At 41.9% G+C, this 27,762-nt stretch overlaps 1 protein-coding gene across 3 annotated transcripts in view; it reads right to left on the bottom strand.

The window, feature by feature from the left end:
• Positions 1 to 6,861: 6,861 nt before the first annotated feature.
• The window catches only part of casz1 (castor zinc finger 1), a 97,848-nt gene continuing 76,947 nt past the window's right edge, over positions 6,862 to 27,762 (bottom strand). For 2 of the 3 annotated variants that reach the window (XM_088007072.1, XM_088007073.1), the window contains exons 9-18: positions 23,888 to 24,020; positions 22,446 to 22,509; positions 21,267 to 21,424; positions 19,802 to 19,924; positions 19,394 to 19,714; positions 18,957 to 19,155; positions 17,784 to 17,955; positions 14,973 to 15,121; positions 14,231 to 14,480; positions 6,862 to 11,524 (exon numbers count right to left, since the gene is read on the bottom strand). In XM_088007072.1, the coding sequence (XP_087863198.1) occupies positions 10,266 to 11,524; positions 14,231 to 14,480; positions 14,973 to 15,121; positions 17,784 to 17,955; positions 18,957 to 19,155; positions 19,394 to 19,714; positions 19,802 to 19,924; positions 21,267 to 21,424; positions 22,446 to 22,509; positions 23,888 to 24,020 (2,828 nt within the window). In that variant the 3' untranslated portion in view covers positions 6,862 to 10,265. Of the gene's footprint in view, positions 11,525 to 13,194; positions 13,561 to 14,230; positions 14,481 to 14,972; positions 15,122 to 17,783; positions 17,956 to 18,956; positions 19,156 to 19,393; positions 19,715 to 19,801; positions 19,925 to 21,266; positions 21,425 to 22,445; positions 22,510 to 23,887; positions 24,021 to 27,762 lie in introns of all 3 variants that reach the window. The other variant, XM_088007071.1, reaches the window with a different exon arrangement.

Here is a 27,762-nt window from a genome sequence, read left to right as displayed (position 1 = left end):
TTGACATTTAACACATGCATGTAAATAATTGTAGTACTCATAATGGTCCAAACACTGGGAAAGTTCGGTCTGATTGAATGTCAGACAGCAAGAAAACAAAGGTCATGTTTCTATTTATACAGTGTATGTGAATATCTGGTTTCGACTGTAAGGAGTGTCTTCCAGGTCATTTATTAAATCCACTACATTGTCATTTCAAAGCAAACTGCTTCCTTTTATCTCAGTTTCCTGCTTGAGATTCAGGTTTTTACCACAACTTATTTAATGACTCCCATGTACAGCAAATACTTTCTGTTTTGCTTCAACTTCCACAACCAAAGCCTGCTGCTTTTCCATTCAACTTCATTTTTGACCGTTCACCTAAAACAAAAACAGAGAAACATTTGGAACTTTTTTGCAATGTCCAACCATAAAATTTGACACTATTTTGAGAAACAGACTCGGGCTTTTCACAAGAACAGGAGGAAGCTGCTGAAGCAGTTTAACCCCGGTGCGTACACGCGCTCTCTACATTCCTTAGGTCCTCGTGTCTGCGAGCAGATGAACCACTCCGAGGCGCTTTGTCGTCAGTTTTTTTTTTTTTTTTTTCTTCGTGTAGGAAATTACGGCTGAGAGGCTTTCTCATCATTAACATAAAAATGAGCCACCCGGGCGCCGGTGCCAGATTCAAACGGTTTTACGGCTCTCTTGAACGCCGTCTTGTTCTGTGTTCGAGCCGTCGTCACGCGGCAGAAACACCATGTTGGACCATTTCAGCTTATTGTCAGCCAATATGCCAGGGTTTTTTTTTCCCCCCTGAAAGAAAATGATCCTGTTCCCCTCGGACTCATGTCAAATTAAGCAAATTTACAGCTTAGTGCTTAAGAAGTTCTCTGTTTGCCAAGAAGGCAGCAGAAGCAGAGGCGGCGGTGGCAGGCCTCGGTTTCTGCGCTCAGCTGAAGCGCAATGAAAAAAAAAACACATTCTGGTTACTGACACACACATACAGAGAGAGAGAGATGGCCCATCTGACTTTTTGCCTTAAGCTCTCTCATTTTGGATCACACTCATGAAGTGATTAAATGGTCCCCCACTCAACTTTGAAGACCTCTGGTCCAATTCTGCAGCAAACTACTTGAAATGTAATGAGCCACGTGGCTACGGGCCAGCACGGATCAACCGTTTCATACACGTCTTCCTGGTTGCAGCCTGCTGCTTGGTGTTTGTTCTCCCTGCAGGGCTCTGTTTAACTCTGGTGATGACTAATCTACAGTAATAGTCAAACCACAAGCAAAGTAAAACAAATAGAACACAATGTTTGGTATTTCTCAGTAAACATTTATGTAACCGGGTAGACAGGAGGCTCATTTTTCACACGCTGTTTAAAAGGAGCCTCAGAGCTAATCTTTCCATTGGGATTCTGTTTGTTTTTGGGAACATGACAACTGGGTGTTTACCAATAACGTCCATTGTACCGCCATTCACGCTTCAGCCTCGACATTCTGTGAAAATGTGTCCATGTTGGATGAGGGAACAGAAATGTGGGAAGTGTGGGGGGTTTCCCCCCCCCCAGAGCAGCATTTCCCCAAATTTTAGTTCAATGACACGACTGCAACATCATCCATCACCCAGGACATCATCCATGTCCTGAAGCCTGTAGATGTGTCCAGGTCCACCACACCTTCACCAAACGCCTCAATTACCTTCTCAGTCATAATTTGTTTCTTATAGATCTGCAATGTCATTTTAATATGTTTGATCATTTTAATGTTTTTTGTCTTTAGTATAAATTTGGGTCAAATGTAACGGCTAACTATTTGAATTCACCGACATTCTTTAGTTTCTGACTTTCATGAATACACAGGGACGATTCAGAAGTCAGTGTCAATTTCTTAAAAACACTGAAGTGATCTTAAGCACTTAAGCAGCTTTTCCACCAAATGGAAACCTGCATTTCATCTGAACAACTTCTTCCACAGTTTCATTATGATAATATGTTAGAGTATCATCAGCGTACATAGCCATATTTGCATTACACACAAATTTATTTGATGTAAAAGGAAAAAAGCAGTAACCCTAACACAGCCCTGGGACACACTCATATTACATGTTTTTAAATTAGACGTCACATTTTAACCATTGCACACTGTTGCCTGCCACTAAGGTATGACTTATCCAATATCACATTTAACCCTTCCTTGGTCTTAAGAGATGTGATTCTTAAGGTCAAGGTTATTTGGATGTCTGTGGTTTCTACACGAACTGTCCGCACACACGGGGTCACACTGGTCCCGTGTGCACTTTTATGACGATCTTTTGGGTGTGATTTCGGAAACTGACAGTCTGACGGGTTAAACCCCCCCTCCCTGCTGTCTGACCGTGACATTTGCCGTGCTCCTCCAGAGCGTCACGCCAGAACTGTGGAAGGGTTAAGGAAATGTTCATTTGTTTAACAGTAGCTCGTGATTTACAGTGTGAAGGGCTTTGTGCTTTGAGTTTGTGCTATTTTTTGCTAAGAAAAATTAGCCAAAATTGTTGCATGTAAAACGCTGGTAGAGAGAACGAGTCATTGCAGTGAAAGACTGTTCAACATAATATCTGACATCAAATTAAACAAGAGCGGATTTTATTGACCGGTATCAGATTAAAAGAGACTGAAAAAAGAGACTGAAAAACAAACTTTCCAGATTTTTATTTGAAAAAAACTTTGAAAGACATGAGTTATTTTCTTATCATCCAAATGGCTCTTATGTGACAAAATGCGAAAAAGTGAATAGTGTGAATAGTGAAGGCGCTGTATGTTCAATAAACCCTCATGGATTTGAATAGCAGAATGGAATTTAAAGTAGTTTAAAAATAAACGATAAATTCTGCCCTGTAATAAACCCTGACAGGACTGTGTGGACATAAAAACAAAAAAAACGATTGAAGCTTTTCAAAGAAAAACAATAAAAATGTTGTGAGTCATCACCACAATGATCAGATCAGCAGTTTCCGGCCGCTTTGTTCGGCTCCGTGTGTATGCGTGCACAGGGCCCGGAGCTGAATCCAGTTTCTCTGGTTTTTAGAGGTAAAAAAAAACAACAAAAAAAACAGAAGTACTGTTTGTTTTCATCAACTGAACATTCTGGCAAAAACTGTGAGAACAACCAGGGTTGTTATCTATGTGTCCTTTCTGTGAAAGGTAAAGATTCCTTCTAGATATACACTGCTCTCTCTGAAGAATGTGACGCGTTCATGGAACAGAGAAAAAAAATCGTAAAGTATTAAAAAAAAATGTTGCCAGACCAGAGAGAATACATGCAGGTATTGTACTGTTTCACATAATATCTTTATAAGATGACATATTTGTAAGAGGAATAAAGTGGAAAGAACATGAAGTCAGTTCTTGTAAAAAAAAAAAAAAAAGCTCAACTAAAACCTTGCTCCCTTAATGTGGCTATGCATAAATGTGGAAACTATAAAATTCCCGGAAATCGTATGTTTTGTGGGCCAGATTGAGCGTTTGATGTTTGAAACAGTCTCATGTTGCATGTCAGACTTTCCTTTTGCAGTCATTTTTTTCCATACATGTGGAAATCCATGTTATTCTTGAAGTTTTAAACACAACTTTTTCTTTTTCTAGACTGTCACAGAGACTATACTGTTCTTTTGAATTACCTTTTTTTTTTTGTGTCTGTCTTTTGATCCCAGATCTCGGATGCCAGTAATATCACAGACCTCTGTCACACGTATTCAAGAGGAACAGCAGCGCATATGTAGGAGCAGAGCCACATAAGGCAAAGCCACATGTTTCGAAGGGGCCTGCATCCAATAAGGTCTTGTTAATGGTAAATTGGATGAGTGTGCGTCCAATTCTCCATTTCCTCCGAGGTGTCTCAGCAGCAACAGCTGCTACCAATGGCAAAGCTCCTTTTTTCTCACAGCCTCCCCCCCACCTTCTTCTTTTTTTTTTTTTTTTTTTGCAGTGTGACAGGTCTTTCCAAAATAAGCTCATACACATGCAAAAATAGATAAATGAACATCTATTGGAAAAGGGCAGGGGATTTAAAGAGAGGTCTGACAGGGGCAGAGCGCAGAGAGAGATGTGAGGCATAGATGTCATCCAAAATCTTGAACTATAAATGGTCCAATGAAGCAGTAAAATGAGCGGGGCAGACGTGTTATATATAAGCAATACTCTGGACGCTCCACACCTGTGGGGTGCATCGGCAACAAAGATATTACGAGTCGGACTCTTGATACAAAGCGGCTCTCTTGTTTTCAGAGACTGACCTGGATGGCATTACATTTTAGGCACAAACAAAAAAAGAATGCTGGGCATTATTATCACACCAAGTGATTCAAACATCAGCTGCAGCCGCCACACTGTCTAGATCAGACAGCTGTCAAGCTCTCTTAAAAAGATGTCACCATTTTATAACTTTGGGTAGTTCAGCCTAAAGTTAGGGTTAAGGGGTTAAGAAACAGAGGATACAAAGGCAAATAAAATGACATTCCCATGATCGAAGTTTGAGCTTTCTTTTGCAGAAATTGCATTCAGAAGAAACTGTGACGTGACTTGCAGTTGGCTTGACGGTCTGTGAGATCTTATCTGTTTCTCCAAACTGGACTGACTCTCAGTCTGTCTGCATCAGGTGGGGCAGCTAGTGCTGCTAACTGCAGAACATCTTTGAGGCATAGCTGAGGACTGACTGAAGGAGCAGCTCCTCATATGCTGAATTACTCTAACCGTGAGTAATTCAACCCCTTTGTCTTCATCAGGCTGAATTTATAACCAGGTGAAGTGCTGCCTTATGAATCATGCATTCACGAACCGCCATCAGATTCTAGCAACGAAGAGCTTTTTGACTAAATAAAATATTATTCTCTAAGCTTCAGTTCTGTTTCTGGTCTCCGTCACCAATTCAAATAGCTGCGTTTGATCGGAGCCTTAACTGCGAAACATTCTGCTGTGTCAGAAAAAGTGCAAAAATTAACTGCAAGAACTGAAAATGATCACTTTCTTCATCACTGTCATTGGCTGCTTAAATCATGCATTTTTCAGTTCACGACATCAACACCAGTTAAAAGAGATTCATCAAACCTTCAGAGATGAACATTGTGAGTTGATTGTTTCAGTTTGACCCTTGGCCAAAGTTCATCACTTTTTTAATTTGCTTATATTTTATTACTTAGCTTGACTGTAATCATTACAAATTTGACCACGAACTAGATTGTCATTAAGTCAGATTCAATAGAAATATTTAAAGTGTTTCTTTATGTCTATGTTTCGGTTCGTTGTTAAGGTTTTTAGTGTCTTTATAATAAATCCACATATTTTTTTTTCTATTTTAAAAAGTATCAGGCAAACTCATTCATTTTGGATTTCTGTGAATTATAGTAACTCTATATTAAGATATTTCCATAATGAAATGTCTTTAAAAGCAGATCAGATTGAAAATACATTATAGTGTAGTGCAGAAATAAAACATGAAATGAATATCACTTCTTAACATTTATTTATTTTGAAAGTGTTGGTTTTCCTAACATATTTAAATACAGTTTAAAATGGTCTACTTCATCTTATAGTGGTAATTTCAACACTCCAAAAGTCAATACTGATCCTGTGTGTTACCATGTAACCAGTCCTTAATTTTGAACACTATATTTTCACTAAATTCAGAGAGCGACCAGCTCGGCAACTCTTAGAGCTTTCTCTTTCTCCTCATCCTTTCTGTTGGCAGTCTGCTGTCATTTTTCCTCTCTGAGCTCTTCCCGCTCTCGGGTCTATTACTGCGGGACTCAGGAACAGGCAGGCGGTGGGTCCAGGGTGCGCAAATCTCCATAAATCCTTCCACAGCGGCCACCCTCTTCAGGCTGTGCTCAACAATATCTGTCTTCATCAAGGAGAGCACAGGCCCGGCCACCTGCTTTTCCTCTGTTCCTCTCCCTCCTCGCTGCCTCCCTCCCCGCTTTGTGAACTTAATAAAAGCTGCCATTAAGCAGCGCTTCATCTGTTTGAGCCCTAATCTGCCTTATAGGCATCATGTGACCACATATGCAGCACACACCTGTCGTTGGATGTTCCCGGGCCTCAACTGTTGCCTCTCCACGTTGCTCACACGCTCACCCAACCTGTTCCTGGCACATCAACCAACTGCGTGTCAGGCAACAGCCTCCACACACAGTTGGCACTCGCGACATGTGCAACTTCTACTAGTTTACTATCAGGTTGTTGTTTTTTTTTTTTACTTTTTTTTTTGTCGTTATAAAGCAGAAGTTTCCCATTTAAAACACCAACGCTTGAAAACACGCCTAAAGGTATTCAGCTTGTTTTTATTTCAGGGAGTAAAAGCGTATCTTCAAATCGGACATGCAGAAATGAAATAAAAACAAAAGTAAAGCACAATGGAGATTAACAGCACAGAACTCAAGTGGAAATAAGCAAGTAGAGGGAAAGTGAAAGTAGAGCAGAAGAGAAAAAATCAACCTGTATTTAAGAAGAAAAAAAAAACAACAAACTTCATTGTAGATTTTTTTAAATATTTATATACATATATAAAAGCTTCAATAAATCTAGCCAAACTGAATGCTAACCCCAGATGGCCTTGAGTCTAAAAGTGCAATAAGTTTTACAAAATATGAAATGAAACTGCGGCTGTCTTGTGAACGCTCTGCAGCACTCGAAACAGGCCTGTTTATTTCTTCATCGCCTTTTTTACGCCATCCTTTTAATCTGTTAATTAAAGCAGTAAAATGATCATTTCAGCAGCAGCCTATGCAGGTTTTGGAGGTCATTTCTGTCTGGTTTTGATTTTAATGTTTATTCCTTTTTATTTATATACAGGATGCCAGCTGGCTGACAGATGGCGATGCCTTTACCCACCTATTTTTCCCCCCTTTTTCTTTTTTTTTTTGCAGCTATTTCCCTTTTTTTTTTTTAAATAAAAAACATCAGAAGGAAGAGAAGAAGGAAGGACAGGAACAGCTGTAGACGAGGCAACAGAGACAGCCAGCACACTGGCCTCTGGATGACATGAGGGAGTGGGAGGGGAACTCAGCACACGCCTCAGGGCCAAAAGGAGAAGAAAAAAAAATCAACCAAATAAAAAAATAATAAAACAAAATGCACCCTGATAACACTGCGCTGCAGAGAGCCGGTGTCTTTAAAGTATTTATGCCCTGTAAACGGTTTCCTATTGTGTCACGTAACAACCAGAAACAAATGTATTTTATGTGGCTCTTATGTGACAGATTAACACATTTACTCAACAAGATGAATGCTACCGAGTCCAAACTGGAATCTATCTCAGGACTTTGACTAGTCCATTCTAACAGTACACCGTGACACTCTAACCACCACTGCCATGTTTCGCTGTGAGGATGGAGCGTTCTCCACGTTTTGAGTATGTAAGTTCCAGCTTGGTCCCATTTGACCAAAGGACCTTTTTCTTATGACTTTCTTTCTACCCATACCTTTCCTTTCTTTTTAGTAGTCTTCAATGAAAGCCAGACTGCAAAAGACACATGACTGAAAGGTAACTATAGACTCCCCAACCTGAGTTGTCAATCTCTGCAGCTCATCCAGAGTTACCATGGACTTGTCTGTTGCTTCTCTAATTAATCCTTTCTTTGTGCAGCCAGTCGAGATAAGTAAGTTTGCATTTGTGCCGTATACTTTCTAATTTAAACAGGTTATGGTGATACAATGAAAAACAAAAAAAAAATTTCAAGGGGTGTAAATACTTTTGGGAAGCAAAAGGTTCTGAAGTAGAGAAGCCCTGATATATATTGTTTTCCCTATTCTTGCTGTTTTTTCTTCAGTTCTCAATTGATGTCTTTAAATGAAGTGAGAAAATCCTCCAGTTTCAACAAAACAGAAAATATTTGCAACTGGTGCTCAGGGTGTTGGTCTAAAGTGGAGCACAGAACCACTTTTCCCCTCAGGCTGGATCGCTGTCAAGCACTACATGTTCGCTGTCATAATAATCACAGTTTCTTTATTTTTTTTCTCAACATTTTACTCCTCCGCACGCACACACACACACACCTACAGCCACGCACATGCACACACACACACACAAGATCCAAGTTACGTTGGTAACTGATGAGCAAACAAAACAAATGCCGGCTCCCGCTTTGCAACAACGTCCCAGGAGACAGTTCAGTCTGTGAGCGAAGACGGCCAAGGTGGAGACGAACTGAGGATTTCAAACTAATAAGAGCAGAAGTAAATAAAATAAACAGGAAACACCCAGGGAATGAATTCAGATCAGTGTATTTGAGTTTTGAGCTTCTGGCAGAGTTTGGAAAACAGAAAGACGAATGAAAACATAAAAAGCTGACTCACACAAGCAAACTATAATGAGGCTATTTGAATCTTTAACCTTTTTTTTTATTAGTCATTTCTCCTTTTTAGGGATTTTCTTCTTTAAAGGAACCCGTTCATCAAAGAGCATTTTGTTCATATATAGGTATTTTTTTACAGAGGAAAATACTGTACAACCTTTTTTTTTTTCCCTTTTTCTTTTTTTCTTCTCAAAACAATATCCGGAGGAATATCACTTACACACATTATTATTATTCCCTATATCATGATCATTTATTTCCAATGCCAAGCTCAGGAGATAATTCAGTGTGTCCACTCCTCAGTCGTACATGTTTGCTCAATGAAAAAAAACCCAAAGCAAGGTTCTGACAGATTTATAATTTAGCGCTACGATAAGCGAAGCATTTTACGAATTCTTTAAAAATCACAGTTCATCTTAGTGTTTCATATCAGAAGGCGCCTTTTTCTTTTCTTTATTTTTTGGCGCGACACAGTTCCTATTTGTTTTTTTAATATAATTTCAAGCCGTCCAATCACAGAAGAAGCAAAAAATAAAAACAAGTTCTTAAATAAACCACAGAACAACAGTTTGTTGTCACACTAACATCTATTTGTGCATAAAAGCAAAAAAAAGTGAACTAAAACATCTTTAAAGCAAATTCCCTGTTAAATGATATATATCATTCTTAATTTCTTTTTTTTTTCCTGTTTCAGACGGTAAAAATGAACCTAAAAAGTGCAATAACACCCTAAAAATTTTTTCTCATTTGGAAGAACACATAAATATTAAATAAAAAGCATTACAACAGGAGCTCAACCACAGCCATAGTGAATGGAAAACAAAAACTAAACAAAAACAAAAAAAAAAAACCTTAAAAAAAATGCCATCTGGACATTTTTTGCGGTCTGTACATTTTCAACATATAACACACTTCCCTGATGCTTCCTCTGTGGCTGCATCCGACCCCTTCCTCCCCCCCCAAAACTGAGCATCACGACCCCCCTGCCTCGCTCGCTCGAACGTCAATATGATCTCAAAAAAAAGAAAGAAAAAAAAAACAACAAATTTTTTGATGCAAAAGATGCAAATGTTAACAAAAACATTGTTAAATATACTCAGGAGTTATCTGTCATCACCGTTTTCTTCGTGGTCAGCTAATATAAAAGTGCACTATTCACGCACAAACTTGATTCCTCCACTGGGGGCGGTGGGCCGGGTTACAAAGTACGCTTTGCACTGGGCTTTTTTTTTTTTTAGCAGATTTCAGGGAGAGAGAACTGTTGAGGTTGAGATAGACCCGACTTGTCGGTCAATCTCATGTGAGAACAAAGTATACCAAAGAGAAGGGAACAAGTAGCTCCTTTCTCTCAGTGTCTAGCAACAATAATTAATAATAACAATAATGATAATAATAATACAGAACTAAAGATCAAATTATGAAACACATCCTGCTCCTCTTAGTGATTCACATCCCTTTTTCTTTGCAGTTCATGTCGCCAGAAATTTTCCTTTTTCTCAATAATCATCATTCGTACACGCACACGCACCCACACGCACGCACACACCTACATATATAGTTATATAGAGAGATTTGTTTTTGTTTTTCTAAAGTGTTTTTTTTTTCACACACAAAAAATGTGAAAGAAATAAAAATAAATTAAAGTCAAACATGCACGCACACAAAAAAGACTGATGTGTAGTAAAATGCTTTACACGGCTGCCCAAAATCTGTGTGTCTATGTCTTGTTTTTTTTGTTTTTTGTTTTTCTTTAATGCATAATTGAATCCATAATGTTGGTCGTTTTGTAAACATCTCGATGAATCGTTTCGGTGGGCCCGTCGTTTTCCGTCACACCGGCGCCGCTACTGTTGCTGTTGTTGTTTTTGAGCGTGATGAATGAGGCCACTTCCTGTTCATTGGTGGTACACAGAATGTTTCTGCAGTTCCTACAGTCCCCTCTGGGTTTGATTGTTTTATGGGTCAGCATCTTGCTTTTCCAACTGGGAAGTATCAGTGTGGTTCACGGAAGCACCGAAGCCCTCGCCGTTGTCCTTGTCGCCGTCAGGCTCCTGCGCTGAGTCGTCATTCGAGTCAGTGTTGAGCTCATCCTCTTCTTCTTCCTCGTCCTCCTCCTCCTCCTCATCCTCGTCCTCCTCCTCGGCGTGCGCCTCCTCGTCTGGAGACAGGTCGTCCTCGGCTTCTCCGGATGTCCCCGTGTCGTCCAGCTGGGACTTGGCGTTGTGCGCTGGCCGCGCCGCGTCGAGGTGCAACTTCTTGCTGAGATCCAGCGAGTCGCTGAGGCCCAGACCGGCGGCGTTCTTCAGGAAGAAAAGGGAGCTGCTGGTGCTGGTGCTCAGGTTGAGGGAGCTGTCGAGGCTGATGGAGGACGGGGGGTAAGAGTGGTTGTAGTCGGAGGCGAGGCCCCCTGGCTGGTAGATCATGGAGGGGACGCTGCTGTTGATGTTGTGGGACAAGCCGTGGAGGCCGCCGGGCAAGGACGTGGACACGCCGAGGGAGGCGGGAGCGACCGGCGCCATGCTCCCGACAAGGTGGTGCAACCCCTCCTGCTTGGGCGACACGGACGGCAGCTCGCCCCGCTCCTGCTTCTCGTGCTTCCTCTTGTGGGAATCCATCTGGGACATCCCCACCACCGTGTGCTTGCACTCGGGGAAGGTGCAGTGGAAGTGCGAGCACTTGAGCTTATATTTGCAGTCGGGAACTTCACAGTCGGCGCTGGAGCTGAACTGGCAGAAGCCGGCGGCGCTGATCACGTCTTGCTTGCCGTGGTGCTTGCGGTGGGCCGTCACCTTGGTGCTGTCGGTGCAGCGGAAGCCGCAGCGCAGGCAGTGGAAGTGGGTGCTGTTGCTCGAGAACTGGCAGTCGGGGAAGTTGCAGCTGAGCGAGGACTTGAAGCGCTTGAAGTCGTCCAGCACCAGGTTGTCCACGCGGTCGTGGTGCTGCGCGTGCTTGTACATGTGGGTGCGGCCGCAGAACTTGTAGCCGCAGTTCTCGCGCGTGCAATGGTAGTGGGTCACCTTCAGGGAAAACTGGCAGCTCGAGTCCTTGCAGTTCTCGTACAGGTCGTAGCGCCGGAAGCCCTCCAGCATCATCCCCTCGTCCAGCATCTTCCGAGACGACGGGGTCTTGCGGCGTTTGCCGAACGGAGACATGTCCTCGATGATCCAGAAGCGCTTCTTGGCACCGGTGGCCGTGGGAATGGAGATGGTGTTGCCTGGAGAGAAAGAAGCGAGCGCATTAAAGAGTAATCAGTTTGGCTCACAAAATAAAACCCACAAACTACAAGCAAATTACTGTCTGGGTTAAAACTCTGATGTTGAACTCTCCCCAGCCAGAAGTGGCTCGCAGCTGAGTAAGCGCACAAAGCCATATATATTTTTTTTCTTTTCCCTTTCCTAATTCCCAGAATGATTAAAGGAGTGGGGAAAGGATGATAGATTGACTGTGGAACATGACACTTTTACAGAGTGTCTCCAGCCCCCAAACAAAAGAGGGAGCGGCGAGTCCTAACCAACCCTCTTATCTATGTGTTGTTTTATGAGGGGCACCCACCTTTTGCGGCACCCTGGGGTCACTGCTAATGATGCGATCCCTGTTCTGCACGACAGGAAACAGTGGGCCTCGATAAAACTTGAGGCGTGATTAAAATAAGAAGCTGCTGATGCAGCCTTGTTAATGGAAACTAAACAAGGCCCAGGCTTCGTGGAACAGGTGCCAAATTTACTGCTCTGTCTCTCGGTGCAAAAGTAAAAGCACACACCGATGTGTCATTAGAGCAAGCATGCATGTTTATCCTGTTGCTGCATAATACAGCGCTGGTGAGAAGTTTCGATACACTAACCATGGGCAAGAATGTATTAATAATTCTGTGCCTTTATGTTTTTGTAACAAAATGTATTTTATCCAGGAAGTGATGATGCCACACACACTGCTCTGCTTAGCAAAACTGGTTGAGTAAATTGGTTGGTTTTTACCAATCAGGCGTCACAAGACCATATGCAATTTCATAGCGATTTCAGGTCGGTGGTCTCTCCCAGAAGCATGATTTTATCTTCCCAAAACCAGTTTTAATGTAGATTTCAGATTTTATTTCTGTTAGAACATCCAATTCTATCCAAGTTTCAACCATCTCAATCGAACTGGTTAGGATGCTCAACGAACCCACAATGTTCAACCTAGTATGAAATGGAAACAGCGTCCTTCTCCATAGTAAAGCAAGTTTTGTGTCATGATGGAATGAGGTCAGGCTGATTAAAAATAAACACCTGACATTTCAAGCAAACGCCATTTGAATAAAGGTATTTTGATCTGGGGAGGCAAAAACTGAGCTTTTAGGCAACTGAACCAACTATCAAGCATGGTGGTGGCAGCATCATGAATATTTCACAACCAGGGATTTCTTTGGAAATCGTCAGATTAACCTCAGGAGAGACGGTTTGGTGGTCCGTTATCAAGATGACCCCAAACAAACTTTAAAGCTGATTTTGGAATAAATAGACCATTTTGTTGGATGGCTACAAAATGTGAAGGTTTTCAGCAACTCAAAGCACATTTATCCAAACATCGTGGGTGTATATTTACACATTTTAACCTGCATGTATAATTATGACTGTTTGGATTAGAAAAACTCCACAAAAAATAAAAATAAAATCAAACTTGTGGACCAAATTTGAGTTTTCAAAAAAAGTTGAAGCTAAAATAGTTCAATCACATCATTAGAGGCCCAAAATTAAAATAACATGCATGCTGATGGTGAGTGTACATAAACCTGTGACTGATTCTGATAAAAAAACAAACAAACAAACAAACAAAAAAAACAGTTAAAACTCTGCACAGGGCTCAGTAAATGAGAGTGACAGCTGCAGTGTTGGTTTGGATAAGTACCTGCAGCATCCTGTACTATAGGGACGTCATTTTTAACTGGAGACGGAGTGGCAATGATGGGGCTGAAAGCTGGTGTGTTGGTTGGCATGACAACACTCCGAGTGGCTCCCAGAGAGGCGCTGAGCAGAGAGTATGACAGACAGGATGGAGAGAGGAGGTATGGGAGCGAGGGCAGAGGAGGTCGGAGAAGAGCGGGAGGGAGAGACGGGGCCTGGGACTGGAGGCCAGGCTGAGGAGCGGAGGGAGGAAGAGGTGGTGGAGGAGGAGGAGGAGGCGGTGGAGGAGGGGAGGAAGGAGGCGCGTTTTGGGTGGCACTAGTGTCAGCAGGGGTGGTGGGAGCAGAAGAGGTGTTGGGGTAGCCTTGTCCTGGAGAGACAGGTTGACCAGAAGGGGGTGAAGGACAGGCGAGAGGGGAAAAACAAGTACACCAAAACAAGGGGCCACATCACACACACACACATACACACACACACGCACACACACACACACACACACACACAGAGGGTTGGGAGGTAAAAAAGGAGAAAGATAAAAGATAAGAGAATGATACAAAATGAGGCCCATTCAAAGACAAGTAACCCAAACACCAGCCAAAACAACAATGATGAGAGTCGTGGCTCGTAACGGCAACGCGTGTAGGAGCGTGAGAATCGCAGCCAGGCTTAAGATTTAGCACAAACAAGAGGAGGATAAAAAGATACACTTCACATAGTTCAGCAAACTTACAAGTGCTAAAGCTGACGGGATGATGTCAGGCCAGGAGAAAATGTGATAAAGTACACTAAGATCGATAACCGCTGATGTACAGAATGGATGTTTTATGACGATGACAAAGCAAAACGGCAAACGTCTCGTCAACGAATCAGGACAAAAGAACGCTGCGATGTCATCAACCTCAGAAGTAATTATGACTCGCGTCTATTGATTGTAAGCCAAAACTACTGAATCATGACACATATGAGTAACAAATGGCTGAGATTAACGAGAGTGAGGCCGAATGTGCGAGTTAGCTTCTTTGAATTCACCGTCCCCTCACCTGCCGGAGAGCTGTCGTTGCCCACAGGTGTGCTGGTGCAGCTCCGGTCCTGGTTGGAGGACTCGGAGGAGAGGCCCAAGGGGCTGCCTCCTCCTCCGCCTCCTCCTCCCATGTACTCCAGGTAGTCATCGGTGTCATCCATGACGGCGGAGGAGAAGCCGGAGGTGATGCCCGCCTGAGATGCCATGGGCCCGGACATCAAACCAGAAGCGTGTTGCATCTCGTCCGCCCTGTGGCCGAGCGACATCACCTGAAGAAAAACAAACAACATAAAAAGTTATCATAACTGTACAGAAACATGCGAGACAGGCTTTATGAGTCATAATGCAGCTGGCGAACAACCAAGTATTTCTCAAGACGTTTTATTTTTTTGTTGAAAGAATATGTTCTTGTCTTTTGAAAGCAGCAGAACAAAAAAGAAAAAAAAAAATAAACACACCGAACAAGAAAATCTACATGCTTAAATGAGCTTAAGGTACATCCTGTGCTCTGATGGAAAGGTGTGACAGCCCTGTGCATCACTATGTGTGGAAATTTCAGTAAAAAACAGTCATTAAGGGTTTGTCATTGACTGGTATGACTGGAAATGAGAATTTTATCTCGTTTTCTCGCAGAACACCACGTCTTTCCCTGAATCTGACTCATAGAACAGGAAACCCGAAGCAAGTCATGCGCACACACAAACAGAAAAATCTTGATGAAGACTGGGTTTGAACGTCTTCCTCTTGGTAGTGTTTCGTACCTGAGAGGGGACTCTGTCGAAGTTCTTTCCCAGCATCCTTCTCATGTGTTTGCGCGCGTGCGAGGTCATCTGGTGCTTGAGCAAGAAGGAGAACTGGCAACCTTCTCGGATGCAGTGGAAATGGCTGTTGACCTGGTTGTATTTGCAACCTGGAGAAAATAAAGCAGCTTTACTGTTAAAAGGTTCTGTTGAATTGATTGTTGTAAGCAGTTAATAGCTGAGCTGCAAAGCCTGTTACGATTGCTCGTCACTGGAGGATGTTGCTCACGGCTAGTCCGAGACGGGCAAAGAACAAAGCAGACTTTGATGGTACTAAAGCAAGTCCAATCTCAACCAAAAATGAAAAGAAATATATATATATATATATATATATATATATATATATATATATATATATATATATATATATATATATATATATATATATATATAAAAAACTTTACCAGTACTTCAGTTTCATCCCTGACAATTACTCTAAAGGAAAATGCTTTACATGTGCCGTTCTCATGTTCCATGCAGGATGATCATTTATGACGCACCTCCTCCTTCCACTATTTCCTGTATAATCATCTGCTTCTGTTCAAATAAACACCCAATGCAAACATGATGACGGTTTAAAGATTTATGACATAGCATTTGCTCTAAGATTTACGTCAGTGTAGTTTTCTTCAGGACAGTAAATGGCATGTCAGGTTGGGTTTAGACCCTAGCAAGATTAGCCATTAGCTTTAGCCAACTAGCCAGATCAATACTCACACTCAAACTCAGAGCTTACCTTTTACAGAAACGCAAACAGACTCTTAATTTGTCTTTGACTAATTATGCCACATGTGAAACAACTGCTAAAGTGTGTTTAATTTGCTTTTTGTTTTGTTCTATATTCATTTAAGAGAGTTAATCTGAAAGGAAGCTTTACATGATCCGTTGTCAATACAGGCTCTACACAAGGAGACCATTGGTGATGCATCACTTCCTATCTCCATTTTCCATGCAAATAATCTTTAACTTTTGCCTAAGTAGCCTCCAACGACAGTTCAAAGGTCATAAAATACCAGTGGCGTAAAATGCTACGGTGTTTGTGAGACTGGAGAAATCCTAAAACCAAAGGAAGTCTGCTTTGGTTCGTTTTGAGCTAGCCATTAGCTTTAGCCTCTGAGACTGAGTAATCTGTATTTAATCTAAAGGAAGATGTCAAGAGAGTTATCTCCAGCAGATATTAAATGATATCTAGCTTGAAAAATTTAGAACTATCCCTTTAAACTCTCTCTTTGCAGATTAATTTGTCTTCGACGCGTAGCGAGGCATCTGAAAGTAAGTAGAGCGCTAAAGGCCACATTACCAACGTGAGGGCGTTCTGATTAGATTAAACGCAAAGAGAAATATTTTTAGTCTTCTTTTTTTTCCCCCCCTTTTTTTAATTTCATGATATGGCTCCGACAAAAGAGGGATTGGGTTTCAAAGTGTTTCGGAGTGTACATGTAGGAGGAATATTAGATCACTGGTGTCACACTGAGCAAGTCAAGGCTTCTGTGCACTAAACCTGTGGAGCTCTTTTATTACACTGACATGCTTTATTCAATTAGGAATTTACATAAATAAATTCTCATTTTCTGTGGGCCAATAATGCACACACATCCCTCCAAACCAAAGTAAATATACGATTATTACCATATTAAATTCATTTCTCAAAGTATCTCCGTTGTCGTTTCTCCTTTTGTTCTGAATTGTTTCTGTTGTCTGCTTCACAGTCTTCTGCTCTTTCCTCTTGTTTTAAAACTAGTCTAGCTCTAATTGCTTTATGATTTCAAATTAAATGATTGTTCCGTTTTTGTGCCTGTTAATCAAATACCATTATATAAAAGCAGGCAGAAATAATTGAAAGAGTAACATGCTGGGCAGGTGCTAGCATGTCAGTAACCATGGCACCAGGTTTAAGAGAAAAACATGCCTGTGTCATCAAATAGCTCCTGCGCACACGCGCCGGTTTCAGACACGCAAAGTTGAGCAAATAACAGTAACCCCCGTGACACAGAGGCCCTTTTGTGAGACAGAAACCAGGTAACATCATCAGCGGTGTTCAGTTTAATGTTGCTGCCATGGATACTGGCAACCCATCAATTCTTTATGACTAGAGCGCCGGCGATGGTAATCCTTTCTGCCTTTTTTTTTTTCTCCCCCCGCCAGCCCGAACAATGCAGTTGGCAGATCAGACTGGGGACAAAAAACAGCTGTTTAGGGCCCGGTTTTGTTTGCTTTGTTTGTGAAAAGCTTGTGTAACTGCCTGACAAAAAGAAAAAAAAAAAAAGAAGAAAAAAGAAAAACAGATCACTTTTAATTCATTTTCTGTGCGATGGCAGCGGCGGCTGAGAGGCAACACAAACAGGCTCAACCAGACAAGCCAGATAATTAACAAACACAAACCTAATTGCTCATTTCTGACGCCGGCAGAAGAAAAGAGGAAAACAACCTGGATGTGATTGCCCTCTTTGACATTATTGCTCATATAGTTGCGCAGGCAAGACTTCCTCTGGGACTCGAGGTCGGCATTGTGAATATGCAAAAACGCGGCGACAAAATCTGCGAAGCGGGCCCTTGTTTCGTGCCCTTTTAAACCGCTCTCACAAAGCACGACGCTGTGTTTGCCAACACCGGGCTCTCTCCCTTTGTAAACACAGAATATCCTCTTGCAACAGCCAGTAGAAATCAATGTACATCTCTCTCTCTCTCTGCGCAACTCCTTTTAATCCTCGAATCAAAAGCCGCTCAAAAGTTTTCTTACACATGGAGGATGAGAGGGATGTTCGCTCTTACCCAGCCTCCCACACTCCTCCCTCTTAGTGAAGTACTTGAAGCCGTTGGCGGCGCGGCGCTCTGCCTTCTCGTGCTTCTTGATGTGCCACGGCAGCTTGGTGGTGATGTTGGTGACGAAGAAGCAGCCTGGCCTCAGACAGTGATAGTGGCCCCTCATCCTGAACTCGCAGTGCTGCAGCCGAGACAGAAGAAGAAGAAAAATCAAATCTACCGCTAAGCTTTTTCCACGTAAAACTTCCAGACTTTTCAGGCCAAAAGTTAAATAGAAATCGTTTTAGCTTGTTTTAGAATAGATAAAAGTTCACTGTAAACCCGCACCCCTGCAAAAACCAGATTGAAAAAAGAGAGAAAGAAACAAAGAACAACAAGCAAGAAGGTAAGACAAAACATATTGATAAAACATTTAGACTTATCCAGATCAGAAAAACACTGAAATGAAATTTCAAACTTTCCTATAGTTTTCCAAAAACTTGACCGATTGGATTCAACGCACCTATTGTGCAGCATCTTCTATTTTCTGGTTATTTTGAGGTACAATTATTATTTTTTTATTTATTTATTTTTTTTTAGCTTTAAGCTTGTCAAAAGCTTCCCCCATTCGTGTCTGCACCACCATCTGTTTCTGAGGCCCACATCCCAGAGGACCGGGCCAAATAAGATCTGCTCAGTTCAGAAGATGGGAGGCTAAAAGGAGGCGGATGGGGAGCAGAAGGAGGAGGAGGGGGTCGGCGGGAGGGACTTTCAGTGAGACGGGTGATTTTCGACACATTAATGAATTCATTTAAACGGTTTTCGAAATACTGGCTCATGAGAGCAGGCAGGGGGGATGCCATTTAGGTTTGATTTGCCAAGCATTCCCCTGATTTTTGCCCTATTCCAGACAGCCTTGTTTACTGTGCAAGTGACAATGATTTATTGGGTAATATCAGCTAAATTGGCCTTTTCTGAGGGGAGAATGCGGCAGTCAAAATGACATCATTGACATATAAACAGGCATTACTGGGGTGAGTCGACTGTCTTTCTCAGCGGAGATGGAAGACGGGGAGCAGTGGTTGTGAAAGCCTTGAGTCAAATAAGCTCAAATACTGGTCTAATAGATAGCATACTTCATGCTTAGAAACCTCCAGGAGATGACAGCCAGTGATCCCACTCCTGAGAACCAGCTGCACTCACCTGGTTGGGACAGAGACACTGCAGGGAGTAGTAGGAGAACTGGTCGCGGACGTTGACCAGGTTGTTGTTCGGGTTGATGTGGTCCAGACAGTGGGACTCCGCCTTTCCGGAGGTCTTGCACACATACTTGCAGTTCCCAAACAAGCAGTGGAAGTGGAACTTGTTTGAGTATTTGCAGTCAGTAGCCAAACAGGGATCACTACAGAAAAAAAAGAGGTGTGGTTATGTAGGTTACTGGCTTAAAATCAAATTCTCCAGAGATAACAGGGACACTTCAAGACAAGGAGAAAGTTTATCTCCTCGTCTTGCTCGTTCATTTACGTGGATGCCCAAATCCAGGTAGTTTTGTAACTGTGGCATGCTGACAACAATATCACATTACAAAGTTCCAAGTGGTACAAATGCTTTTGCAAGGTACTGTAGAATACGCTACGTACTTTTCCTGAAATTGCAGAAAACCAGGTTTGACTTGTGGCTTGGCGTTCTCCAGGGAGGTGGTGGCCAGAGGCGAGTTTGCGGGGAGGTTGGGCATTGAGGCCGGCATCTGAGGGATGCTGCCGGTCAGCTGCTTCCAGGCCAGCAGGGATGGAGGAGGAGAGCTGTAGCCACCAGAAGACGTGAGGTTTGCCACGTCCATGGAGGGATTGCTGGCTATAGACACGGGGGCGACGGGTTGCGGCGGAGCTGCTTCGCCGGGTTCTTTGCCGTCGCTGAACGGAGACTCCGGCTTTACTTTCAAGGTGGCTCGAAGGTGGAAGCTGGAAGAGAGGCAGCTTCCGTTTTTTTATACTGATCAACAAAGCAAAGCGCCATATTTTCCAAACAAGAAGCGGCGTGACACTCACTTAGCATGTTTTATGGCCCCGTCCACAGTGCTGAAGAGGGCCCCACAGTCCTCTACCAGGCAGTGAAAGTGCACCTTATGGAGAAAGTCGCACTGTGCCTCACAGAAGTCATCTGTGTCAAACCTTTGTATTGGAGGATAAAAAACAAAAAAAAAAGACCTGTAAATGTACTGCTTTCCCAACAAAGACGACAACTCGTTCAGCTTCTCATAACAGTTTCAGTAAAGACTTTCAGTTTTGTCATACAGTAAGCCAAAATAAATTCCTGCAAGATTGGATTCTTTACGCCTTTGGGGGTTTTCCTGGCATATAAATCTTTACGTCATGTACAGTGATATGTGCCCTAAACAGTTTACTGTCATTTTCAAATGTCATTCTGGGATATTAACATACATATTCCGCCTTATGAATTTCAGCTGTTTTTGCTTTTATGTCACATTTCATCAAACCGATTTCAGTACAAGACAAAGATATAAGCAAACAAAAATGTGTTTTTAAACGATGGTTTTACTCATAGGGGAAAACCTATCCGAACCAACTCAGCTTAGTGAAAAAGTACAAAAACAAATCACACCCCCTTGTTAGATTATGAATTAAGTGTGATTAACCACATTTTTATGAAATTTGATTTCAGCTTCCCCAACAACAATGATGACTGAACACTGCCTCATCTTAAGATTCAAGAAAGCACTTAAATACCACATTCCTGACAGCATAAAGTAGACGACAAAAAGCGAAAAAACAACACGTCATATCAGGATCTAAGTAGCTATAAGAACAAATTCAGAAAGTCTGGAAAGAGTTATAGAGATATAGAGTTATAGTTAGTCATTTGAAAGTCCAGCGAACCAGACCGAGAAAACATTGAACATAGGTCAACCTTCCCAGCATTAGCAAGCCGACCAAAATTACTCAGAGTAGTCATCAAAATCTTATCCAGGAGGTCGAAAAGGAAACCAACTAAAATAACGAAAGGCACTCCACATTTGCCAGTAAACAACTAAAAACAGCATCATATCCACAGGTACACAACGGGTTATAAAGCTGGACAATGACGCAAAGCTATGAAAGGGTCAACAAAACTAAAATAAAGGGTTTGGAGTGACATAGTCAAAGTCATAAACCCAAATGAGATGCTATAATGTGAGCTAAGTGCTACAGTAAACCCCAGTTGTGACTGAATTGATTCTGTGAAGAAGGGAGGCCCAAACTCCTCTGCAGTGCCGCAAAAGACTCATTTCCAGTTAAGAAAACCAGTTTATTTCAGTTGATGCTATAAAGAGTGGCACAACCAGTTTTTAGGTGTATCAGGCAATTGCTTCTCTCGTAGGGCCAGTCGTGTTTGGATAGCTGCTTTCCTCGTTACAACTGAAATTTTAAAAACTACTTGTATTGACTCCGTTGAGGGTGCGAATGCTTTTTTTTTTCACAGTGCAGAAAGTGTTTTTTTTTTTGTTTGCTTTACCTGCGGAGGTATGTCTTCCAGACCTCAGTGGTGTTTTCTGGCCTCTTCAGCACTCTGTGCAGGTACTGAGCTGCCTCAGAGGTGTCGTGGACCTGGCCTCCCTCCAGCTCGGTTTTCAGGTTCATGGCGTTGAAGAGGGCAGGGTTCACCTGGGACATCTACAGAAACACACAGGGCGAATGAGCTGCCAGCCGCCTCGTTTTGGCAGAGCATCCGCGAGCGCAGCGCTCGCATATGTTAGCGAGAGCGTGAAAACGAGCCGACAAATACACCCGAAATTTGGCAAAGCCAAAGAGAGCAGCCAGGATTACAAACAGGCAGGCTTTTTTTTTTTTTTTTTTTCCTGTTTCTTGCTTGCTTGAGTTAGGGCCAGGCGTATTTGCTAAGTGTTCCCCGGGGGCATCTGTTAACCTTTTCATGTGATGTGGTGGTTCGAATCAAAACCCCAGAAGTCTGACACAACAACAGCGGAGCTGTTAGACAACTCCGACTCCGCTGTTTGTGTTTACTGACTGTAAGCCTGAAGTTAAGCTGTCTGAGAAGAAGATTTAGAAGACGAGTGTTTGAGGAAGGGAAGCATACAGTAAGAGGGAGGAGGTCTTCATCAGTTGTTGAGAGAAGAGGAAGAAAAAAAAAAGTGAGACTAATCTGCCATTACATCATCAATGTGATGGAAACCACCCAGCGCATTTATATCAGTCAGATAAGATTTATAGCAAAAACCGTGTCCATTTTAATCTTCACACAAACATTTAAATTTCCATACGCTCACATTTAGACTTGTTAAAAAATGAGGGCAGCGCCTTCTTGTTTTTTGTTTTTTTTTTTCTTTTACTCCCTTGACTTTTTAATCAAATAATTTATAAACTCTATAAATAAATGCAGAGTGAGGCGGGGAAGTTAAAGTATAAAGGGAGGGGAGAAAAAAAATGGAAGGCAAGTTCAGAACAGCTCATCAAAAAACAAACATCTCTATATATCTGGCATGGCACCGAGCTACTGCTTCATTATATTAATTTGTGAGAGGTGCAGCGAAAATTACAACGTATGAAAAATGGCTGGAAAATTTAAATGATACAAACTCATCTTATTAGCGGTGAAACATTAAAAAACAAACAGGCCCCTCCGTGTCCCGCTAATTTGTCTTGGGATGAAAGGCGTTTGATGGATGGATCTTACCTTATTCATAAGCGAGGATAAAAGAGATGTATTCCCCGGTACAGGGTGTCCATTTGATTCATTACTGAAACAAGGAAAATGAACAATGTTTAGTCAAGATTTGCATGAGAATAGTAAATATTACTATTTATCATAGGAGGTGCGCAAGTATAATGAAGAAGAAAAATGCTGTCTGCCTGAGAAACATGGTGCAGGGTGGAGGGTTATTGATAAACAGGAGTTGATTTATCACTGATCAATCAATTTGATGAAAATGAATTGACTTACATAGAAGGGTTTGAATTGGGGGGGAGAAATAATATTTAAAGTAGAGATAAACAAAGATGCATCTGATTTTTCGGTGATTTTTAGTCACCTTCTCACAAAGGTGACTAAAAATCACTTCCTTGAAATCAGTGTTTTGAACTTAAAGAAGTTTGCTTAAAGTCACTACTGTCTTACATACAAATTGTAGAAATAGAAAATATCACATTACGGTCACATTAAAAAAATAAAAAATAAAAACAAGGGTAATACATCAGTCATAAAATGATGACTGGTGCATCATTAACAACAACAGAATAGCATATAAGTAGGGCTTACTTATCTACTACTTTAGACTTTATAGTATGACTGTAATAATCAGTGTATTTAATCAATGTATTTCTGAGCAGTGTTAAATACACCATCTTAACTATTTTTGTTTTAAATCTTTGTGTTAATGCTGTGACAATGTAAAACTTTATACCGTTTTCATGTAATAATATTTACATGTTATAGCATGATAAAGCGATAATATGTAAATATTATAATACAATATGTTTAATTAGAATAAGACTAAAAGTCAATCTACATACTACTTAAAGATAAGCAAAAAATAATAATTAGCTTGGGTAGTTTTATTTTTGTTTTTTCAAAAGACTATATTTTCTAAATGTTGAAACATCGGTTAGGTTTCAAGACTTGCTCTCTCAAGTCTTGCTTTCAGAGAGCAAGACTTGCAGCAGATAACAGGAAGGCTAAATGGAGTCCATAAAGTCTGTTTTATCCTTTGAGCTTTCAACCTCTATGGGTAGACTTGGCAGTCTTTTGAAAAGTTAGATAAAAATCAACATTCTTTCGTGAACACACACAGCGAGACTGCTACTTAAATAACGTTAGCTGCGGTAAACATGCTAATTGCTAATGTAATGCTGAAGACAGTTTATAGTACCAACTCCATACATTCAGGTCTGTGATTCTCTTTTCAAATGATTCTTGAGGAAAAATTGTAACCGACTAAAACTGCTTTCATATATATATATATATATATATATATATATATATATATATATATATATATATATATATATATATATATATATATATATATATATATATATATATATATATATATATATATATATATATACACACACACATATATATATGTGTGTGTGTATTTGTTTGCAGTGTCTGTATACCTGTGGTCTTTCTTGCTCAGGTCCAGGCTGTGCTCCTGTTGGGAATCTTGTGGAGCGCCGGCGTTACCGTCCACAGGCTCCTGCTTCACTTGAACCAGATTAAACTGGCTGGCGGAGCCTGGCTGCCCACTCCCTGAGGAATCAAGCCAAAGACGAGGCAGAGGAGAGAAGAGACAACAAAGTTATTGTTGGTCAGCATTATTACGCTGTGACAAGATCCAATCTGACTTCTGTCCTGGCCCGAGAAGAATACTCCGAGTGATAATTATTGCGAAATTATGTCAGGCCGTCAAGCCTTTTAAACGGTGATTGAGAGGCGGGAGATATGAGGGAAAAAGACTCCTTTTTCTGCAGCACTTGTCACAACTCATTTGCCAGGCTGCCTCTTAACTGGTCATTAAGTGAGATGCTAATGCTGAGGGAAAGTGGCAGTCTCAGATTGGCCACCCGCCCCTCCTCCTCCATATCCACCTCCTCCTCCTCCTCCATTCCCACTTTCTCCGGCTTTCACGTTGGCCTGACAACGGACGGCGGCCAACGCCACCAAGCATACCCACGAGGAACAGGGGCGCCATGTCGGTCAGATTGGAGCTGACAGCCAATCAGATTGGTTCAAATATTGTGACCTCTCTATCACCGTCTCTGCCAAATAGGTATTCAGCGGACAGCGGAGTGGAATTGCAATAAATAAACAGCAGGGGACGACCTGAGGTAGAAACGCTGACAGGAAGGTGAATTCTGGTCCCCCTCCCGATCCCGGGGGACTGAAATATTAATTTGTCCTCAGGCTACATACAGAAAGCCGAGCCTCTGGCTGACAAGAAGTGGAGATTTGTCTTAAAAAATATATGTGGGAGGTGAGGCACCCCTAGGTTAACCTCTAGGACACTGAAGCTGGAGTGCACCAGCAGCCATTTTCTGGTGTTGAGGAATCAGGGATAGTGACAGGCAAGGTCATGGGCATCCAAGTGTATGCCCTGGTCAGGACCCACTCCTTTTTAAAAGAAAAAAAGAAAAATGGGATGAGCCCAGCCTATGATGAGGGAACAAAAAAAACAAAAAACAAAAAACAAAAAAAACAAGGAGAGTTTCCTCCTGCTAAAAGATGACCCAGAGACATATCAGACCGAATAGGAGTGGAAAAGCCAGTCTTGGGCCTTGTCAGCTGAAAGCTAGGAGATGGGGAAGTGTCAGTGTCAGTGTCAGTTCAGTTTGACAATGGTTGAGGTTGGAGGGGCTGTGGGGGGCGGTGGGGCTTAGAGGGAAAACAGCAGTCAGACAATAATGCTTCTGGTTTGAGGTCACCAAATGCTTACCAGAGTCCACATCCAGCCCTCCCATCCCTTCGCCTCCCCCTCCCAAACCCTCAACTTGACGAGAGAATGCCCAAAATTAACTAGCCAGACGAATCCTGCCTTGTCATTGACAATTAAATCAACTGGGAGACAAAGCGGGAGCATATTCCATCAAGAAGAGCCACTAACTGCATGATCTCCATATGATCTACAGGCTCTGTAAAATAATACTTCAATAAATCAGATGATAAGTTGACTTTTAAATAGAGAGAGAGAAACAGACTTGGATGCACTTCATGAAATCATTATTATTATTATTATTATTTTTCTTCTATTCACTTCCCAAGGAGGGAGAACAAATGAGTTTGACTCAAAGCAGCTTCTTTCTGGAAATTATCCAGGAATAATGTACACCATGTAATTACTCCGGATAAGATACAGAGCTTGTGAAAGATCATTTGTACTGTGCGTCTAATTAGTAAACCCTTCAGATGCTCGAATCACTGGGAAAAAAAACAAAAAAAAAAAACACTTAGGGGTAAATTAGAGTGGAACATTAATTAAAAAAAGAAGAAGAAATACTGAATGCAGAAACAGGAAAAGAGGCTCAATTTACCGCAAAAAAGAGGCAAAGTTTCACAGCCAGATGAGAAAATAAACGCTGTGAAAAATAGCCTCGACGCAATGACTTCTCTCACACCTTTTTGACAGAGAAGCACAAACCACTTCCTCCTCATTTTAGCCCCAAATGTCCTGTTCACACATTTTCTGAAGCAAATATGAGAAACAAAACCACAGCTACCCCTCCATTCTGCGACGCACCAACTTTTTTTTTTTTTTTTTTTTTTTTTTTTACAAAAAAATGTTTGTGATTGAGAATGTGGTGGTGGTGTGTGTGCGTGTGTGTAGGGTGGAGTTTGGAGGAGGGGGTATTTGAAAGAACAGATCTGAGCTGTAGCGGTGTGTCTGAAATGAGAAGGGACCATCTGTGGAGGCCCTACCCTCAGCAGGTGCCTCCCACCCCCCAGCAGAGTTTGCTGCTACCTGCTGGAAGCCCAAAAGGTGGAGCTGAGCCTGACAGGCTGGGCTCAGCTCAGAGCAGCTGCCCTGGCTCTCTCTCTCTCTCTTTCTCTCTCTCTCTGGGCCCGTCCTGCTCTGGGAACACCAGCAGGAATTATAATCCTTCCCCACTTCCACCAACATCCGGAGCGACCCCCCGTTTAAAATCCGCCCCCCACCTGCTTCAGACCGAGAACCCGCTCTAAATGAATGCGGCGCCACGCTCCGCAGTGCATTATCAGAATTAAACGCTTTATTTTCATTTTCGAAAGGGGCTTTGTTTTGGAGCAATATGATAAACACAGACAAGCCAATTACCTCCAAAACTTATTTGAATTATGCTAAGAAGACTCTGACATGTTTTCGTCAAAACCGGAGGTTTCTAGAAATTCAGAAAGTCTTTGTTGATGAGCGTCTTCCTTGTATCGGAGCCTGTTTCCTCGCTCTGCTGCCTTGAGTCATTTCTACCTCAGTGATTTCACTTCTTTTTTTTTTTTTTATCAGTTTGCGCATGAAAATCTTTTTTTTTTTTCTGGCAATTTTTCAACTTAATTTCATTCCACCTCCATTTGCTTGGAACGAGCGCAGACAGAGATAAGAGGCCAATGATGAGGAAACATGTTCAACACAAGCCCCATGAGCCCCCCACTCTGAATATCATAAGAGACTTTTACAGGCTCTACTCTCCCCCTGTCAGCGCATTTATCTCCAAATGGATTGTGGGTATCTAACAAGCGATCAACACAATAACAGAGCCAGAGCAGAGCACCGTGCCTCTGGTTTGTCCCTTTAAGCCCGAAAGCACAGGCTCTCCTGGCTCTTCCCTCTGTTTTGGGGATGGTTATAGAGTTGACCTCTGAGTGCACTCTGACTGCTCTGTCCACACTCAGGAAGGAGATGCTTTTGTCACCAAGTACAAAAGCAGAAATGCACAACGGTAATCTGTTAGCACTGATGTATAAGCCAGCACACAGTGCTTGACCTTTGACTTGTGTGATTTCTGAGAAATTTCCCCTTCTTTAAGGTAGTTTTATGACCAGTAATGATTCATCTAAGCCTTATCTCAATAAGCTAGAATATTTCTAATGATAAAATAGATTTTTAAAGCATTACTTTCAAAAACTGTCAAAGAATGTTCACTTTCTCAGAAACCAACATGGAAGAGTTTCCAATCAGGAAATGTGAGGTTGTGGCTGACACAATCAATTGGCATTACAGTTGTCCAGGAGATACCCTTTACAAGGAGGGTGGACCACAACCAATCACTGATGAAGAAGATGGCTGTTCAAAGAGCGCTGAATCCAAGCATATGTATGGGAAGCTTGGTGGAAGGAAAAAGTGTAGCTAAAGAAAAGACGCACAGGCACCAGGGACAACCAGAGGCTTGTAAAGAAAACCCAATTTAAGCGTTTTTGGGAAATTCACAAGCTGGAGTAGGTGGTTCAAGACATGCAGGATCCTGGTAGTTCTATCTGAACTACCAGAAGATTTTAGAGCAATTCGTTCAAAGACTTCAAGCAA

The sequence above is a fragment of the Poecilia mexicana genome, unplaced genomic scaffold (genome assembly GCF_051168715.1).
Source record: "Poecilia mexicana isolate PSO_F unplaced genomic scaffold, ASM5116871v1 scaffold_7, whole genome shotgun sequence".
NCBI lineage: Eukaryota > Metazoa > Chordata > Actinopteri > Cyprinodontiformes > Poeciliidae > Poecilia > Poecilia mexicana.
Note: the sequence above shows the minus strand (reverse complement) of the source record. Positions and strands in the feature narration are given on the sequence as shown.